Source organism: Notamacropus eugenii, chromosome 5 (genome assembly GCF_028372415.1).
Source record: "Notamacropus eugenii isolate mMacEug1 chromosome 5, mMacEug1.pri_v2, whole genome shotgun sequence".
Lineage (NCBI taxonomy): Eukaryota > Metazoa > Chordata > Mammalia > Diprotodontia > Macropodidae > Notamacropus > Notamacropus eugenii.
This window is the reverse complement of record NC_092876.1, coordinates 360,267,985-360,286,668: the sequence shown is the minus strand read 5'-3', so window position 1 is coordinate 360,286,668 and position 18,684 is coordinate 360,267,985. Positions and strand designations below refer to the sequence as shown.

At 36.6% G+C, this 18,684-nt stretch overlaps 1 protein-coding gene across 2 annotated transcripts in view; it reads right to left on the bottom strand.

Moving 5' to 3' along the window:
• CIP2A (cellular inhibitor of PP2A) overlaps positions 1-6,094 on the bottom strand; it is a 47,006-nt gene extending 40,912 nt beyond the window's left edge. Inside the window, exons 1-3 of one of the 2 annotated variants that reach the window (XM_072614056.1) lie at positions 5,904-6,094; positions 1,803-1,950; positions 487-599 (exon numbers count right to left, since the gene is read on the bottom strand). In XM_072614056.1, the coding sequence (XP_072470157.1) occupies positions 487-599; positions 1,803-1,950; positions 5,904-6,005 (363 nt within the window). In that variant the 5' untranslated portion in view covers positions 6,006-6,094. Of the gene's footprint in view, positions 1-486; positions 600-1,364; positions 1,420-1,802; positions 1,951-5,903 lie in introns of those variants that run through there. The other variant, XM_072614057.1, reaches the window with a different exon arrangement.
• Positions 6,095-18,684: the final 12,590 nt, after the last annotated feature.

The following is an 18,684-nucleotide window of genomic DNA, read 5'->3' as shown; positions in this document are numbered from 1 at the left end:
AAAATGTGGATAACAATTACCAAACTTATTTCACATTATTTTGAGGAAAGCATTTTACTAAGTTATAAAATTTTATATAAACATGAGCTACTTAAAATTACTATTCCACTTGAAATTTCCCAGAGCACATTAAAACTAGACACTAGCTCAGAAATGGGTTGTCTTAGCATGATTGGCCACCCTGATGCTCAAAATTAATTTATTCATAATTATCTTTGTTCAGCACTGTCCCAAGTTATAGATAAAGATACAACACATAAAGATAAATTACTATCTACTGAAAGTTTTTATGACAGTGACATGTTCAACCAAATTTTAAATCTCCCAAGAACAAGGGCCATGTCTAATAAGCACATTTTTCAGTACTTAGTAGATACACTTTAAATTAACTAATTATGACAGATTATTTATTGTTTTAATTCAATTCTTGACACTCGATGAGCAAGGATAGGAAAAGAAAGTAGGTAAAAATAAAGCATTTTGTACCTGCAGTGATACTGAGTCATTATGGACAGTACTGCTCCGATATACCACTCCTGCCAGAACACTATTCAGATTATAAGTGTTCTGGAGCCTGTCTCTGGTATCATTATCTAGAGCTGTAATGTGAAACAAAATGGCACACAGATTAATAAATCAAAGATTAAAATGTCAAATTTATGACCTTTATTACCGCAAGATTTACCTAACTATATTTCAAGAATCTATAATTTCATTGGTGTTGGCATTTCTTCCATCAGTTCAGATCACAGCTCCTCTAAATCTAAGTATGAATATATTTGTCCTATTATATTTCAAAAAAACTATCATTGGCAAAGACAAGCAATACCTAAATTGGATTAAAAGAAGCAGTTTATTCAGTCAGGTGAAAATATGGGTCATTCAGCAAACTAGACTCTCCTTCCATTTCTAGGTCAGTTTGTTTTGCTGGGGCAACAAGACACAGTGATGAGAGCTGCCAGAGTCAGGGCTCAGCAAATCCCTGAACATTCCTGAGCTTGTTTCCTTATGTATAAAGTGAAGAATTGAAGGAAATGGCCTATAAGGTCCCTTTCAGTTCTATACTTATATAACCCCTGAGAAATCTAAAAGAAAACTGAGGTAAAAATCTATTAGACTTAATGTGCTTGATTGATATCTGTGTATGTCACTGGCAACTATTCAACTAATTCCAATACTATTAAAACAAGCACCACCACCACCACCACCACAACTGGCATTTATATGGTTAGTGACTTAAGGTTTACAAAGCATTTTACAAGTATTCTCATTTCATCCTTACATCAACCTGGGAGGTGGGTGCTATTATTACCCCCATTTTATAGATGAAGTAACTGAGGCTGACCAGAAGTGAAGTGACTTACCCAGGGGCATACAACTAGGAAGTATCTTGATTTGAATCCAGGTCTTCCGAGCTGCCTAAGTAAGGCATGAAAATGGACCAATGACAGTGAGTGGCCTATTACAAATATTTTCTTCAAATGGTCACTTTAATATATTGTATCAAGTATTAATCAGAAACAACTACCCTTAAATTGGAATTATTTGTACCTTAAGACTGCAAATTACAACTATCTTAAGGCATTTCATAAATTTTCAATATATTTCTAAGTCTGATGTCTACATATCAGTATAATTACTGGGCTTGTTTGTGGTCCTGGTTTCTGGTAATTTAATTTTGAAACTGAATCATATTCTGCAAATGAAATACTGTACTAGAAACATCTAAACCAGCAATGCTTTGTTTTATTTTACTTCAACCTTCCTTCCTTCTAGAACAAGAAAGTGAAATGAAACGTTACCTAGTTGAGATAACAGATTGATGATGCTTGAAGTGAGTGAAGTGCTTAAATTTGGGTCTTCAAGGAGTTCTACAAGGCAGTTCAGGCATTCACTTGGCAATATCTGGTTTGATGTAAACCATCTAGTAAGTTTCTGTACAGAAATTACCTGGAAAACAATCAATTGTAAGTCAATGAGTTTTGTATAAGTGATCAAAGGATATGAATAAATTAGTTCTCAAAAGAACTGCAAACTCAGTACAAGAAAGATTGTTCCATATCACTAAAAATAAGAGAAATGAAACTCATGTTTTGCCTCATACACACCAAATTAAGATAATAAAAGATATGATGAATCAATATTGGAGAGATTATAGAAAGACAGGAAGACCAAAATAATACTGGTTGAGCTATGTTCAACCATCCTAGAAACAATTTGGAATTATGTTAAGAAAATGAATTACATGTCCATATCCTTTGACTCACAGATCCTATTACTAGGCATATACTCTAAAGAGGTCAAATAAAGAAATATTTATAGGAACATTTTTCTTTTTTTGTGGCAGCAAAAGACTGGAAACAAAATAGATGCCTATGAATTGAAAGATAGCTAAACAAATTATGGTACACAAATGTAAAAGAATACTATTGTGCCATTAAAACAATACATTTGAATACACAGAATACAGTATGGGAAAATAATGCCAAGTGATACAGAACCAAAAGTTAAGAAAAATAACATATAACATGACTACTGCAATCTAAATGGGAAAACCAAAAGCACAAAAATGACTGCTGTGCAATTATAATTATCAAGTTTGGCTCCAAACAAGAGATAAGTTAAACATACCTTCCGTTCTTTCCAAAAGTGAAGGGACTAAAGTGTACATACTGTCAAAACTGGGTTAACACTAATTAAAAACTGCAGTTTTCCCAATGGTCAGCCTAGACTTACCTTTACAATTTATGATTTACTTAAAATTAATACAAAAATAAGCTTTTGTATTAGTGAATGTCTAAACACATATGAAATTAAAAGGCAATAAGTGATGCAATGGGTAGAGCACTGGGCCTGGAGTCAGGAAAAAGTGAGTTCAAATCTACCTTCAAACACTTTCTAGCCATGTGACCCTCAGCAAGTCACTTAAGTTGTTTGCGTCAGTTTCTTCATCTGTAAAACGGGGATGATAATAATAGCACTTGCCTCCCAGGGTTATTGTCAGGATTAAATGAGTTAACTGTAAAGCACTTGGCCTGGCATACAGTAAGTGCTATATAAATGTTAGATGCTATTATTATTATATAAAATTTGCTGCTGTTGAGACCTCCGTCATTTTTCAACTCTTTTTGGTCTCATTTGTGGGTTTTTGTTGACAAACATATTGGAGTGGTTTGCCATTTATTTCTCTAGCTCATTTGACAGATGAGTAAACAGACAGAGTTACATGACTTACCCAGGGTCACACAGCTAATGTCTGAGGCTATTTCTGAACCAGGATGATGAGTTTTCCTGACTCAGCCCTGGCAATCTATCACTATGCCACCTAGCTGCCCAGCAAATATGTATATATAAAATTCAGATCTCTATTTTCCCATGTCTTAGAATCACACACTGAATGGAACCCTGATCATCTAACCCAAGCCCATTTCACAGATGAAGAAACTGAGACTCATTTGTATTCTCTTTTAAGGAAGGTGATATGGCAGAGTTCAAACTGCACTTTTAAAAATTACTAGCTTTCTAACTCTGGTCGACAAAACGTATCAACCTCTCTCCATCTCATTTCATCACCTCAAAGGGTTAGTGCAAGGTTCAAGTAAACTAGTATAACTAAAGAGATCTGAAGACTGTGAAGAACTAGACAAATGTCAATTATTATTTTGCATCAGGGATATCCCCTTCATCACTTAATACACATAATACGGCTTCAGTGGTTACTTGTAAAGCAACTGAATCAAAGGATCAGATTAGTCCTTCCAGAATCATTTGATCTGATAGGAAAAGATATATCATAAACGTATCTTTTATTTTATATTATGAAATGTTAAATAAACATATTATTTATAATAATAAAAAAGCATAAACAAAAACAATAGCAATCACTATACAGAAAACAGTACAGCGATTCTTCAGGATTTCAAACTGTGGGCTGGGGATTGTCCGTGAGGAAATCAGTAGGCCTTTGAGACTTGCAGGAAAAAAGAAAGGAAAAGTTTAACAAAGCATTGCAGGAGAAAGCAGTTTTGGCAATAACAATAATCTAACTACAACATTCAATGGAGACTAGCCTTTACGTACGTGAAAAACTGTCATTTGAAAGAGGGATTAAACGTATTCTGCTTGGCTGTAGAGGGTAGAACAAGGAAAAATAGCTAGAAGTTTAAAAGGATGCAGTATCAGAGGTGTCCAGAAAGAAAGGAATGAGTGCAGCCCTCTAGCCAGGAAGACCTGGGACAAGTCAGTTAAACTCTCAATGCTCCAGGTAACTTCCCAAGTCTTTAAGTTGCAAGAGAAAGTTCCCCATTCTAATGAAGTAAAAGGTCTAGTCCTTATCCTTAGCCTAACAATAGAGCTATCAAAAAATGTAATGGGCTACCTAAAGGTGAAGTTTTCTATCCAGGTAAATCTAGAAACAAATAATTGGTGCTGCCCAAGACCAGACCCAGCTAACTCAAATAGTACTAAGTTTTCTACCCTGGAGGTTCTGACCACTTAACAATTTCCTAGAGGCTGTGTATTTCAGAGTACACATCCAACCATAATAACAAATATTTGCCCTCCCGCTAGGTACTGAAGCTAAAAGAGAAACTTTGAAAAATTAAATTATCTGCTCTCAAGAAGTTTATATTCTTGTAAAGCAACCTGTCTTCTTGGCCACTGCGCTGGATCTGAAGTCAGGACGACTTGAGTTCAAATTCCCCTTCAAATACTTTTAGGGTGTGTAACACTAAACAAGCAACCTCTCTAAACGTCAGTTTTCTCCCCTCTCTGTGAAATGGAAGTACAAGCATCTGCCTCTCATGTACATAAAGTGCTCTGCAAACAATAAAGCATCATATCATTCTCACTGTAGGGTTGGGAATAAAACACGGGGGGGGGGGGGCAGTAAGGGGGGCGGTATGTGCATGGCAACTTGAGGAATGAGAACAAAGCCCCAACAACTACGAAACTTTACAAATCTAGTTTTCACTTCTGTGAGTTTTCCCCCCAAAATTTGTTCACCATAGTTTCTTCATCTATAAAACAGGGAGGGGTTTGACCACTAGATCGAGGGTTCTTCACCTCAGGTTGATGAAATTGCTTTTTGCTTTTTAAGTAATAAAAAGCAACTTTGACAGAACAATCTAGCATTTTAAAAAAAACATTTAAAAACAATTATTTCTAACATTCTTTTTTAATTTTGAGTTCTGAATTCTCTCCCTACTCCCAGTACCTCCCACACCCATCGGAAAACCAACAAAATATCAATTATTCATGTGAAATCATGCAAAATATTTCTTTAAAAGCACTCTCCTGAGAACAAAGGGCTTTCCTGACAGCCAAGCTGAGAGGCAGGCGGTGCAAGTTCCCACTCTCTTCATTTTACAAACAGGGAAACTGAGGGGTCCGCGGAAGCGGGGCAGGAACAAAGAGGGTACTCTTCGTCCCGCTTCCCCGCCCCCTGGCGCTGGGATTTCTCGGGGGCGCCGCGGAGCAGGGCCGGGCGTGGGCGGTTCGGGGGGGCGGGGGTCAGGTTCAGGGTACGGGCCGGGGGTCAGGTCCAGGGTACGGGCCGGGGGTCAGGTCCAGGGTACGGGCCGGGCGTGGGCGGTTCGGGGGAGCGGGGGTCAGGTCCAGGGTACGGGCCGGGGGTCAGGTCCAGGGTACGGGCCGGGGGTCAGGTTCAGGGTACAGGCCGGGCGTGGGCGGTTCGGGGGGGGGGTGGGGGTCAGGTCCAGGGTACGGGCCGGGCGTGGGCGGTTCGGGGGGGTGGGGGGGCGGGGGTCAGGTCCAGGGTACGGGCCGGGCGTGGGCGGTTCGGGGGGGGGGTGGGGGTCAGGTCCAGGGTACGGGCCGGGCGTGGGCGGTTCGGGGGGCCGGGGGTCAGGTTCAGGGTACGGGCCGTCCTCTCGGCCTCTCACCTCCAAATGCCGCAGGAGCTGGTTAGTGTTCGCCTCGGACTTGACTGCCTTGTACTGGCTGACGGCCAGCAGCAAAGACTTCAGGCTGGCCGTGACGTCCATCGAGGCCGAGGCCTGGACCTCCGCAGAGACCGGGGAAGAGGCGCGGGGTCAGGGGGCGTGAAACGGGGACGTGACGGCGAGGGTTAGAGCAGTCGTTCCCCCGGCGCTCGGGCCGCGCTTTTTTTTTGGATTTTTTTAGCCCCGCCCTTCCACTCTTCGAGAACTTTCCGGTTCCGGTCTGGAGTCCGGAACTTCCCCTGCTCTGGAGGAGAAGGGGCAAGGTTGCCCTCTGAGGCCGAGGAAAAAGAGCCAGTGTGGGATACCCCCTCCCGGATCCTCCTGCCAGGACTTGGACCTCGCGAGATTCCCCCTCAGCGGAGGCGAACTCTCGCGAGAATTGGGGCTGTGCCTAAGCAGCCGCCAGACAGAGTTTCTCTAGGACCGCAGGGTGATCTCCCCCCAGGCGCACCGTCGGGGTGTGGTGCTGGGGCGTATTGAAGTGTAGTGTGGAGCCAGAGGCCGGAGGCGGACCCAGACGCTGCTACTGCCCACATCCCGAGGCCCGGCAGTAGCGTCTCCCAAAGGATGACTGGCCAAGTTCCTCCCCTGAGGCTCAGGGGGTAAAGAGGAAGTCGTTGCTTTAAAATTGGCGGCAGCCTCTGACCCAGTCAGTCAGCAAGCATTTATTAAGCACCTACTGTGTCCCTGCGTTGTGCCAAATGCTAGGAATACAAAGGGTCTATTGGGGGAGGGGAGAACGTGCATGCCAGAAAATACTAGGTCGTCATAAAAGTTTTTATGAAGAACAATGTAAAAAATGTCACTCACAAAACCACCCGGGCAACGCTTGTAAATGGAAAGCATTTCAATAGTTGTTTAAGGACAAACAAAAGAAATGCAAGAATAATTGTAGATACTCTTTAATGCTTTAAAAACTTCATGGGATCTAGAGCACGAATATTATTTGAGGTAGCTTTTCCCCATTTTCTCGCGTAATGAATTGAGGCAACTGAAGGCAACGGGCTAAGTGACTAGAAGAATAGCATTTATATGAAAATTTAGGATTTGCAAAAACTTGACTTAGTAACAACCCTTTGAGGTCGGTTCCATCGTTATCGTCCCCATTTTTAACCATGAGGAAACAATCTTAGAAAAGTAAAAAGGTTTGCCTAATTTGTAAGTGCCTAAGGTGGAACTTGAGCTACAATCTACTGGGTCCTCAAGGAAAGCGCTAATGAGTTTTAAATCCCTGGGGGTGGGAACCTAAGCAATTTGACCAGAGTTCCATAAGTATTTATTCCTTATCTAGCCTTAGGGCAACATTCTCCAAGGGGAAAACAATCTAGGGAGTGTTAAGTTACCAGGAAGCTATATAAAATATGCCAACAATGGATTGATACAGAAAGGACAGTGTTCACCAAAGTAGGATTTGGTATGATCCAAGGTGTCCATGGCGTGATTCCATAGGGTGTGTGATCAACTAGAGGGAAGGTAAGAGATACATTGTATCCTGCCCTCTTACCTCCTGATTAGTCATGGACTTATCTCTAACATGACCTAATCATCTTCATTGTTACCCTTTTTGTTAGGGACAAGTCTAACGCCAGAACCTTGTTAAATCAGGTACAATTTTTAGAGGAAATGAGATTTTCGTAAGTCACTGAACAATTGAAATAAAAAGAAGTTTACTTTGTCCTAACACCAGAAAAATATGCAACAAAGATACAGTGGCATTCAGTTTTACTTCTGTATGGAAACGTGTCTGGTCAGAAGAGAAGGAAAGTAAATAAGCACGCATATTGTGCTTGCAACGTGCCAGGCACCTAAGTGTTTTACAATTATCTCATTTGATCCTCAAAACAATCCTGTGAGGTAGGTACTATTATTTTTCCCATTTTACAGTTGAAAAAACTGAAGCATACAGAGGTTAAGTGACTTGACTAGTGAGTGTTTGAGGCAGTATTTGAACTCAAGTCTTCTTTACTCCAGGCCTAGCACTGCACCACCAAGCACCCTGGTCTTCAAACATCCACCAAGTTGAAGGAACTGTTCCATCTTTTGAAATTCACAAGGATATAGCCTCCAGATTAATCTCCCTTATTTCAAATGTAAGAACAAATGCAAGACAAAGAGCTGTGGCCTGTTTTCTATGTTGGCATCAGAAGCAGAGGGCTCAAGGTCTCTCTGCTTATAGCATCATCTCTCACTAAATAGCCACCGTCAAACCAAGAACAGAGGTCCAAACAAGAAGACCAAGGCTGAGTAAAGCCTTCTGAGCATGCCTCCAGTTCTGGATCTGCAACAGTAGCCAATGAAAGAAACTATTATTCACCACATGGTTAGCAACCTGGAATCACTTCTATCCCTTCTCTTAAGAGTAATTATATCTTAGGAGTCCTTTACCATTTGGCCAACACATGACTGGCCTGTTCCTGGACCAAAGCATTCCAAAGTGGTTTGTTATGTTACATATAAGCACAGAGTTAAATCTGATTCTTTCATCAGACAATCAGAAGAAATTTCTTGTACTGTAACATCTCTTATCAAAGCACTTTAATCCTTTCAAATTTATTAAGGACTTATTCCACTTAGTTTATATACTTGATTGATTAATTCAGTTAAACTGGCTGGACTTTCTTTGGTTACATTAATTGGGGCTGATGTAAAGGTGGGTTTCCACTCATACAATAATTGTAGGTAATTTCAACATGTCTCTGCCAGGCTTAATCAAATCTAACAGAATGATAAAAAAATATTTAGTAATGTAAACAGAATGTTAAAGAAATTGAATGTAATAAATCTTTGATAATTATAGATGAGACTATAACTATTTTTCATTAGGGTATAAAGAATTTAATTCTTCAGTGCTTTGAAGAATAACTCAAAATCCCCAATTTAACATCACATTGGAAATCCTAAAAATTAAAGGGGAGATTAATAAAATTGAATGTAATAAAACTGAAGTTGGTTTTATGAAAAAACAAGAAGATAGACCATTGGTTAATATGATTTTTAAAAAAGAAAGAGAATAAAAACCAAGTTATTAATATCAAAAATTAAAAGGATGACTGTCACTAATGAAAATGAAATAAAAGCAATTATTAGGTGCCAGGCCTAGAGGCCTGAGGGCTACCCGAGTCTTCCCTTACCTCTATCGGAGGTCTTCAGCTGGCCAAACCAGATGCTCGTATGAGAGAAAGGACGTTCCAGAGTCGAACAAGGGTTGAGCTTTATTTCAGGGTCTAGTTACAAGTGCAGGGGGAATTCTTCCTTAGGAGGGAGCGAAGAATCTCCCAAGGAGGCAAAGATCTTACAATAAGAGATTGGAAGTAGAAGTATAAGTGGGGAGAGAGGGGGAGGGGAGAGAGGAGAGAGGAAAAGCGGAGCCTTGTGTCCTCACACGTGGCCCCTCCGCCCAAGAGAGCTTTCAGGCTTTCCTGATCCTACTTAAGCTCTCCAGCCGCATAGTTTGCATCTGAATACCGTGCTGTTAGGTGTGCCCAGATCCGGGACAATCTCGAGGGCGGGGAGAGCTCTCTCCCATCACGTTTCTCACGGGAAGAGGCGGAAATACACGAGATAGCTCGGTTCACCTCGATTCCCAGTCGTTTTCCTGGGGGGCCTCGTGAGAACTCTAAGATTTAGAAGTTCCCACCTTTACCCGCCCGAGACTGTCCACATGGAATTGAGCTTCCATCCCCAGCAATTAGGAATTATTTTGCCCAACTATATTCCAATAAATTTAGCAGTTTAAGTGAAATGTAAGAATATTTACAAAAATACAAACCATCTAGATCAACAGAAGAAGAAATAGAATATCTAAATAGACCTGTTCCAGAAAAAGAAATCAAACAGGTCATTAGTGAACTTTCTAAGAAAAAAGCATTAGCATCAGATGGATTGACAAGTGGATTTACCAAACATTTAATGAACAACTAATTCTAAGATTAAATAAATTATTTGGCATAATAGGCAAAAAAGAAGTCCTACCAAACTGCTTTTATGAAACAAATATGATACTGATGCCTAAACCAGGAAGAGCAAAGACAAAGAAAATTATAGACCATTTTCACTAATGAATATGGATGCAAAAATCCTAAATAAAATACCAGTTAGGAGACTACAATGTATCACAAAGATTATGTAGTGTGATCAAGTGGGATTTATACCAGGAATGCAGGGATAGTATAACATAAGGAAAATTATTAACATAATTGATTATACCAATAATAAAAATCATATAATTATATTAATAGATGCAGAGAAAAGTGTTTGGTAAAATGCAACACTCATTCCTATTAAAAACACTTGAAAGCATAGGAATAAATGAATTTTTCCTCAAAATGGTAAGAAGTATTTAGCTAAAACTATCAGCAAACATTACTTGTAATGAAAATAAGGTAGGAGCCTTTCCAATAAGATTAGAAGTGTAACAAAGATGCCCGTTATCAGTAATATTATTCAATATTGCATGACAAATACTAGCAGTAGCAATAAGAGAAGAAAAAGAAATTGAAGGAATCAGAATGGGCAATGAGGTAATAAAATTATCTCTCTTTGCAGATGATATGATGATATGCTTGGAAAACCCTGCTGATTCAACTAAAAAATTAATTAAAACAATAATATTAGCAAAGTAGGAGGATATAAAATAAGCCCGCATAAATCATCAGCATTTCTATGTATCAACAACAAAACCCTACAAGAAATAGTAAGAGATACCCCACTTAAAATAACTGTAGATTATATAACATACCTGGGAGTATACCTGCCAAGACAAACCCAGGACCTACATGAACATAATTATAAAGCACTTTTTATACAAATAAAGTCAGATTTAACTAATTGGAGACATATTAATTGCTCATAGGTGGGCAAAGTCAATATGATAAAAATTACAATTCTATTTAAACTAATATACTTATTCAGTTCTATCTCAATTAAACTACCAAAAAATTATCTTATTGAAAAAATAGTATAATTAATTTGGAAGAACAAAAGTTCAAGAATATAAAAGGAATTAATGAAACAAATGTAAAGGAAGGAGCTTTAGCAGTACCAGATCTTAAACTATATTATAAGAAATAATTATCAAAACTATCTGATTCTCGCTAAGGAGTAGAAAGGTGGATCAGTGGAATGGAATAGACATCCAGAAATATAAGAAAACTATTGAATTAGTGAAACTGAAGTTGGTTTTATGAAAAAAACAAGAAGACAGACCACTGGTTAATAGGATTTTAAAAAAGAGAGAGAAGAAAACCAAGTTACTAATATCAAAAATTAAAAGGGTGACTGTCACTAATGAAGATGAAATCAGAGCAATTATTAGGAGTTATTTTGCCCAACTAAATTATTTTACTAACCTTTTGTCTGACAAATGTAAATATCCAAGCCTTTGGGATAAGAATACACTATTTGGTTAAAAAAATTATTGGGGAAAACTGGAAATTACTCTGGCAGAAATTGAGTAATAGTTTAATATCTTAGACTATTTACCAGATAAGGTCAAAATGAATACATGACCTAGATATAAAGAGAGAAGTCCCAATAAAACTAAAAGGACATGGAACACATTACCCATCAGATTTCTAGATAGGAGAAGAATTTATAAATAAACAAGAGATAGCATTGTGAGATGTTAAGTAGATAATTTTTATTACATTAAATTAAAGTTTTGTACAAGTAAAACCAATGGAATCAAAATTAGAAGGAAAGCAGAAAAATGGGAAAAAATTTTTTATAGTTTTTTGGATAAAGATCTCATATCTCAAATATGTAGAGAACTTTGTCAAATTTATAGGAGTATGATTCATTCCTCAATTGATAATTGGTCAAAGGATATCAACAGGCAGTTTTTTGATTAAGAAATCAAAACTAATATGAAAAAATGCTCTAAATCATTAGTGATTAGAGAAATGCAAATTAAAACAACTGAGATATCATCTTACACCTATCAGATTGGTTAAAATTATAAAAGAAATAAATGACAAATGTTGGAGGTGATGTGGAATAATTCGGACATCAATAATTACGCCGTTGGTGGAATTGTGAAATGATCCAACCATTTTGGAGAGCAATTTGGAATTATGCTCAAAGGGTTATAAAATTCATGTACCCTTTGATGCAGCAATACTGTTATTAGGTCTGTATCCCAAAGATATCAAAGAAAAAGGAAAAGAACTTATTTGTACAAAAATATTTATAATAGCTCTCTTGTTGGTGTCAAAGAACTAGAAATTGAAAGGATGCCCATCAGTTGAGGAATGGCTAAACAAGTTGTGGTATATGATTGTGATGGAATACTACAGTGCTATAAGAAATGATAAGCTGGTTAATTTTAGAAAAAAAAACATGGAAAGACTTGTATGATATAATAAAAAGTGAAGTGAGCAGAACCAAGAGAATGTTATGTACAGCAACAATGTTGTTGGAAGAAAAAATGTGAAAAACTAAGTTACTCTGAATACTATATATACTGAAATCAACTATAAAGGACCTATCAAAGAAGATGTTATCCACCTTCAAGAAAAGAACTGATAGAAGTATGCAGAGTATGGTTTTATATATCTTTATAAATCAGTATCAAATGGTGGCCTTCCTTAGTGTGAGGTGGGGAGGGTGGAAGTAAGAAAGTTCAGAACTTAAAATGTAACAATTTTTTACTAAGTGCTTAAATTTTGCAAAGCCTTATACTAGGAATACAAAAAAAACCCACCACAATAGTCCCTTCAAAGAGCTTATGTTCAATTCGAGGATGGGGATAGGGTGTCACATTTTACAAGTAAATATATACCAAGAATATATCAAGTAATATACAGCAAATTCAAGAGGGATGGAATGCTAATAACTGTGAGTGTTGGAGTATATGTGAAGAGACAGCATATTCCAGATATGGCAGACCACTTGTGTAAAGCTATGGAAAACTCATAAATAAAAACATAAAGGAAGAATTGTTAAATATATTCTTTGATACTTATAATGCATACAAACATTACAATGATCAAGAGATATCTGTGGCTTGGCAGATAAGGAACTTGTCCTAAAGTAAAGAAAACTTGGGCTTAAAAAGACTTGGGCTAAAAAGACATGGGTTTGACCTTCAGCAAGTTACAACCTCTTGGTGTCCCAGGAAATTCTCTAGGATTATAAACTGCACAGGACTTAAATAGAAAGGAAGTGAATAAAATTATCTGCAACAATTAAATGCAATTATACATGAGTAAAAGCAGAACTATAAAATAAATAGGCAAACATTTATAAAGAATAAACTATCCAGACTAGCAAAATAGGAAATCTAAACAACCAGAGAGAGGCAAATCATCCATATATTAATTCCTAAAAAACCCAAACTAAACCAAACCAAAATCAAACCCTGATCCAAATGAATTTACACAAGAAGAAAACCAAATAACTTCGAGGTTACTAAACTCCTATGAAACAAATAGCTTTCACATCTAAAGTCAGGGAAATATAAAGCAGAAAAAGAATGCTATAGACTAGGGAATAGTGAAGTTAATGAAGAGTGATATAAAAATATAAATAACACATAAAGAAAGATGATATAGTAATATGTTCAGAAATTATTCCCCACAATTAAGCTGGTCCAACATTAGGAAATTATAAGCATAATTATGTTAATAATAAAAATAATTTTAAATAATACAATTGTATATACTAAGGACCTATGATTTTGTCAGTGAGGATCTCTTTTAATCAGTTGCACAGGTTACAATCTATGTATAACTTATACTCTAAGTCGTACAGTCTTAAACAATTTCCTAAGACACAAAGTGGGTAAATAACGTTCATAGTCACAGGTCTTCCTGACTCTGGGTCCAACATACTGTCTATTATGACATATTATCTGTATTGATTCTATCAATAAATGCAAAAAAAGTTTTAGATGGATTTCAGACTCACTTATATTAAGAAAATGCTGAAATAAAAGAATCTTTACTTAATATGATCAAGAGTATTTATCTAGAACCAAGAGCTATCATTATTTGTAACGGAAAACAATGGAGGTGAGGATGCCCACTCTATCTGAAATTTTCTGACATAGCTCTAACAATAAGACAAAAAAAGAGAAATTGAGAGAATAAGCACTGGAAAAAATAAAGGAAACACTTCTCTTTGAAATTGTGTAATGATTTACTTGAAGAACCCTACAGAATAAAAAAATTAATCATGATAATCAGAATAATTAATCAATTATTGAGTAAAGTAGAAAGAAAAAAAATCTACAAAAATCTTTGGCTTTTCTTTATATTAATAACAAAAGCCAGGAAGAAGAAATTCTATTTAAGAAAACAACAGATACATTAAATAGCTGAAAATTAACCTTCCCTACCAAGAACTAACATAACTGCAGCTATAACAAAATTTTATAGGAATAAGGGAACTAAGTAATTGCAGAGATAGTGTTTATGACTGTGCTAACATATTAAAAATAATGCCACTGCCCAAATTATTCTACAGATTTAATGCTATACAAATCAAATTACTGAAGACATACTTAAAAATTCAACAAGAAAGAAAATTCCCTTCTTAGAAGATGAAAATATAATTTTTAAATGAGGGAATGCATGAAGCTATTAGATGTCAAGCTATTCTGCAAAACAGTAATTATAAAATATGTATTATAAATACACATTATATTATACATTATATTACTATTGCATTATAAAAGTATATATGTATAAAATATATGATATGTAAAACACATAAATATAAAATTATTAGTATACAAAATAGTAATTATAAAAAAACTTTATGCTATTGGTTAAAAAACAGAAAAGTGAGCCAGTGGAATATACAACTTAAGCATATTAGAAGAAGATCAGGACACAACTATGAATTGCTTTTCCTCCAGTCCAGTTGATATAATCACCAAAGATAAAAGGAAGTAGGCAGAAAAAATAAGATGTCAGTCTTACAGGACCAGATGTAAACATGTTTTCTATAAAACTGAAGGAATTAGAAAGCAGATAGCCAGATACCACCCTGAAGGTGCCCAGTCTCTCATGATCTTAGAAGCTAAGCAAGACTGAACCTAGTTAGTATCAATCAGTTAGCCCTTAAATATTTATTAAGCACTTACTATGTGCCAAGAACTGTGCTAAACACTAGTGTAGACACAAGTGGGAAACAGTATGGCTAGCTAGAGAATCTACCTGGGAGATACTGACTGTGTCACCCTGGGCAAATAATTATACCTTTCAGTGTTCTAGGCAACTTTTTAAGACTATGAATTGCAGAGAAGATGCTCACCTGTATTGGTAGAGGGTGGTCCTTATAGTAATGGAATCACAGGTGGTTTGTATTCCTATCAGAGCTATCAGCTAGCCAGGGATCAATCACACTCCCAGTGACCCTTTAAAAATTGAGACAAATGAGGCAACTAGGTGATGCAGTGCAGAGAGCATCAGTTCTGGTGTTAGAAGGACTTGAGTTCAGAAGGGACCTCAGACATTTACTAGGTGTGTCACTCTGGGCAATTCATTTAACCCTGATTACTCTAAAAAAATTGAGACACACTAAGAAGAGAATTGAAACAAGAGAAATCTCCAAGGAATATGATTTCTGGCAGGATAGAAAAGAATCAGTCATGAAGATGTTTCTTGCCTCAGAGAAAGGAGAAGGGATTTCTCCTATCTTCTTTGACAATAGTATCTTCTAGTGGATTTCTCTTACCCCATAGGAGATACTGCATCTATCAGGAAGGAGTGCTGAGAGTCAGTGCAGAAGACAGCTCTGAGATATGTGACTTCATTCATTTTAGAAGAGAGATAGTCCTGACCTTTGGGGGTTGAGTTTTGAAGAGGCACAGACTCTGACTGAGGTACTTTCTCAGCAAAGATGGTGTGCCCAGGGAAGCATCATGATGATATGAGAAAGAAAAGACCTTGAGGCCCAGACAGTCAACAAATAAAGAGAAGGCAGCTGTGGCACAGTGCACAAAGAACTGATAACAAAGACCTTGATTCAAGTCCTGTTTCTGACCCTGGGTAAGTCACAGCTTTTCAACATTCCAGGTAACTGTCTAATATGGTAACTATCAGAGTCAGGAAAGTTCTATACTAGTATGAGAGCTTTCTCAAAGGAGTTCCCTTGAACCAATGACATCACAGGTGCAGAAAAAAAATCAATCCAAGGATATAACCTAGAGTGGATACTAATTAATGTTATCTAAAATAACGAGTGAGTCAAAGAACAAATCATAGAAACCATAAATAATTACATTAGCTAAAATTATAAAAAATGAGAAATATGGAAAACAGTTTGGAGTTATGCCAGAAAAATTTCTTTCTTTTAGAGAATGGGTTCTTATCCCAGGGTCTGTGGATAGATACCCATGAATTTGGATGGGGAAAAATTACTTCTTTAGTTTACTAATCTTTGACTTCATTTTAAAAAAAACATTATGCCAAAAAGTGACCCATAGGCTTCAACAAATGGCCAAAGGAGGTTATTAGGGTAAGAATTCCTGCTTTAGAGAGTTTTTATGTATTGTTATATGTCTTGTGATACAACCAACTTTGTTTCTGAGTCCATTTTTTATGCTTATTCCCTGTCTGTTTTTTCTTAGGGTGTTTTCACTTTTTTTTCCAATTCATAACATATATCATGTTAGAGTTTTCCTGTTTGCTCATTTCTTTGACTGATCCTTTTCCTTTTCTGAAAAGTTGGCTTTTTCCTCTCTTTTTTGGGAGCTCCATTTTACTTTTCAGGGGCATTTCTTCATCTCTTCTTTTAGAGGTTATTGAGGCAATAAACTCCTTTATGATTCCTGACTGACTTTTTGTTGGAAGTGTTCCAAGTTGCAGATTTCCAACTTAAATTTGTAGCGAGTCAGAGTTTATCTTTTTAATATATTATAAATACATGCCAAGTAGCTAGTCATATTCAATCTAAAAGATAGTTGAGCAAAAAGGAAATTTGAATAATAGCCTTCAAAGGATTACAAAGCTAATTGAAAGGAGTCTTACAAATACAAGTCAAGGGAATGGTAACTAGGAACCAGAGTGTAAAAGATGAATTCAGGATTAGACTAGATAGAATCAGATGGAATTTAACAGGAACAAATAATTAAATCTTACACTAGTTCAAAAAGTCATCTTGATGTGTTACAAGATGGAGGGAGGTATAGAGAGAGAACAGTTCTTCATTTCAAAAAACATCTAGGGGTTTTAGAAAACTTTGGACTCAGTAATATCTCAACAGTGTGATATGCCAACCAAGAAAGGCAATTATATTTTTTAAGTGGCATTAGAGTACAGTAATTAAGAATTGATAGACTCACTGTATTCTGCTTTGGGAGGATCATTTGTATTGTGTTCTGTTCTGGCTGCCCCATTTTGAGGATTGATCAAAGGACCATCGATGATTAACTTGAGGTTAACGGGATAAAACCATTGTTTGAGATTTTGATTATGTGCTGAAAGACTGCAGCTCTCGGATAGGTTTGAACATGCCTAAAGAGTTATTAAGTCTCTCTATACTTCATGTCTTCATGGATTGAATAGATGTGAAGAACTTTGTTAGCATCTCCCTATGGAAGACCTGGGTATATGCAATGATACCTTATTGAGATAACTGAGGACATTTAGTTAATAGATATTGAGAGTAATCCACTTATACCTCATTGAGCATCAGTGATTGAGTTTCAGCGTTAGGAGTAATTTGATTGGCTCAGGCTACTGCAGATTAGAGTCTATTAAATCTAAATTTCCTAAAATTTTATTAAGGGATTTAACTTTTTTCTTTTTTAAAAATAGGTCTGAAAGTTGAGATCTTCCAGTCTTTTACTATTTATATCTCCCTGTAACTTACTTAGCCTTTCATTTAAATATATAGATGAAATGTTATTCAGTACATATATATTAAGTATTGAAATGAATTGTCTATGGTAACTTTAAGCATATATAGTTTCCCTGTTTATTTTTAGTCAAATCAATTTTTATGTTGTCCTGTCAGAGATTGCTTCAAATGAAGCATGAAATTTTGTTCCATTCCCTTATATTAACTCCTTATGAATCTTTATGATTCCAGTGTATCTCTTGAAAACAACATATTATTAGATTCTACTTTCTAATTCATTTTGATATCCTCTTCTGTTTTATGGATGAGTTCATTACATTCACATTCAAAGTTATGATAGTTGTATATTTCCTTCCATTCTATCATTTTATAATTTTTTCATTCTTTTCTTTCTGCCACCTTTTACAAAGAAGCGAGCAGTGAGGGAGAACGATTGTGCATAGACCAGTACTCTATGCTTTTGTGCTCCTGTCTCTTTTTCTCAGTCTGCTTGACCAGATCTCAATCATATCTCTTCTTTCTTTCCATTTAAACTCTTCTTGATATCTCTTCTTGAGGTTAGAGTTTGTTTTGCTTATAAATAATTCTTTCCAACAACTACTCTCTCACTCTCATTATCCTCACCCCACTCCTCCTCATTCCTTGTTTCCCTGTTGTGTTGAATGTATTTCTACACCAAACTCTTCCCTGGTGTATTACTTTTTCTGTTCCTTTACTTATTTTTCTTTTAAGATCATTAAAACACAACACCACTCCCGTATTTCCTTCATAGTTCTCACTTCTTTTCCAATACTTTCCTCTCACACACTTACTTTATAAGATCATTTTAAAACTCTAAAAAAAAACAAAAACAAAAAACCCCAACCTTTGTTTCATTTCTTCCAGCAATTCCAGTTGCCTTTGTGGCCAAACTATG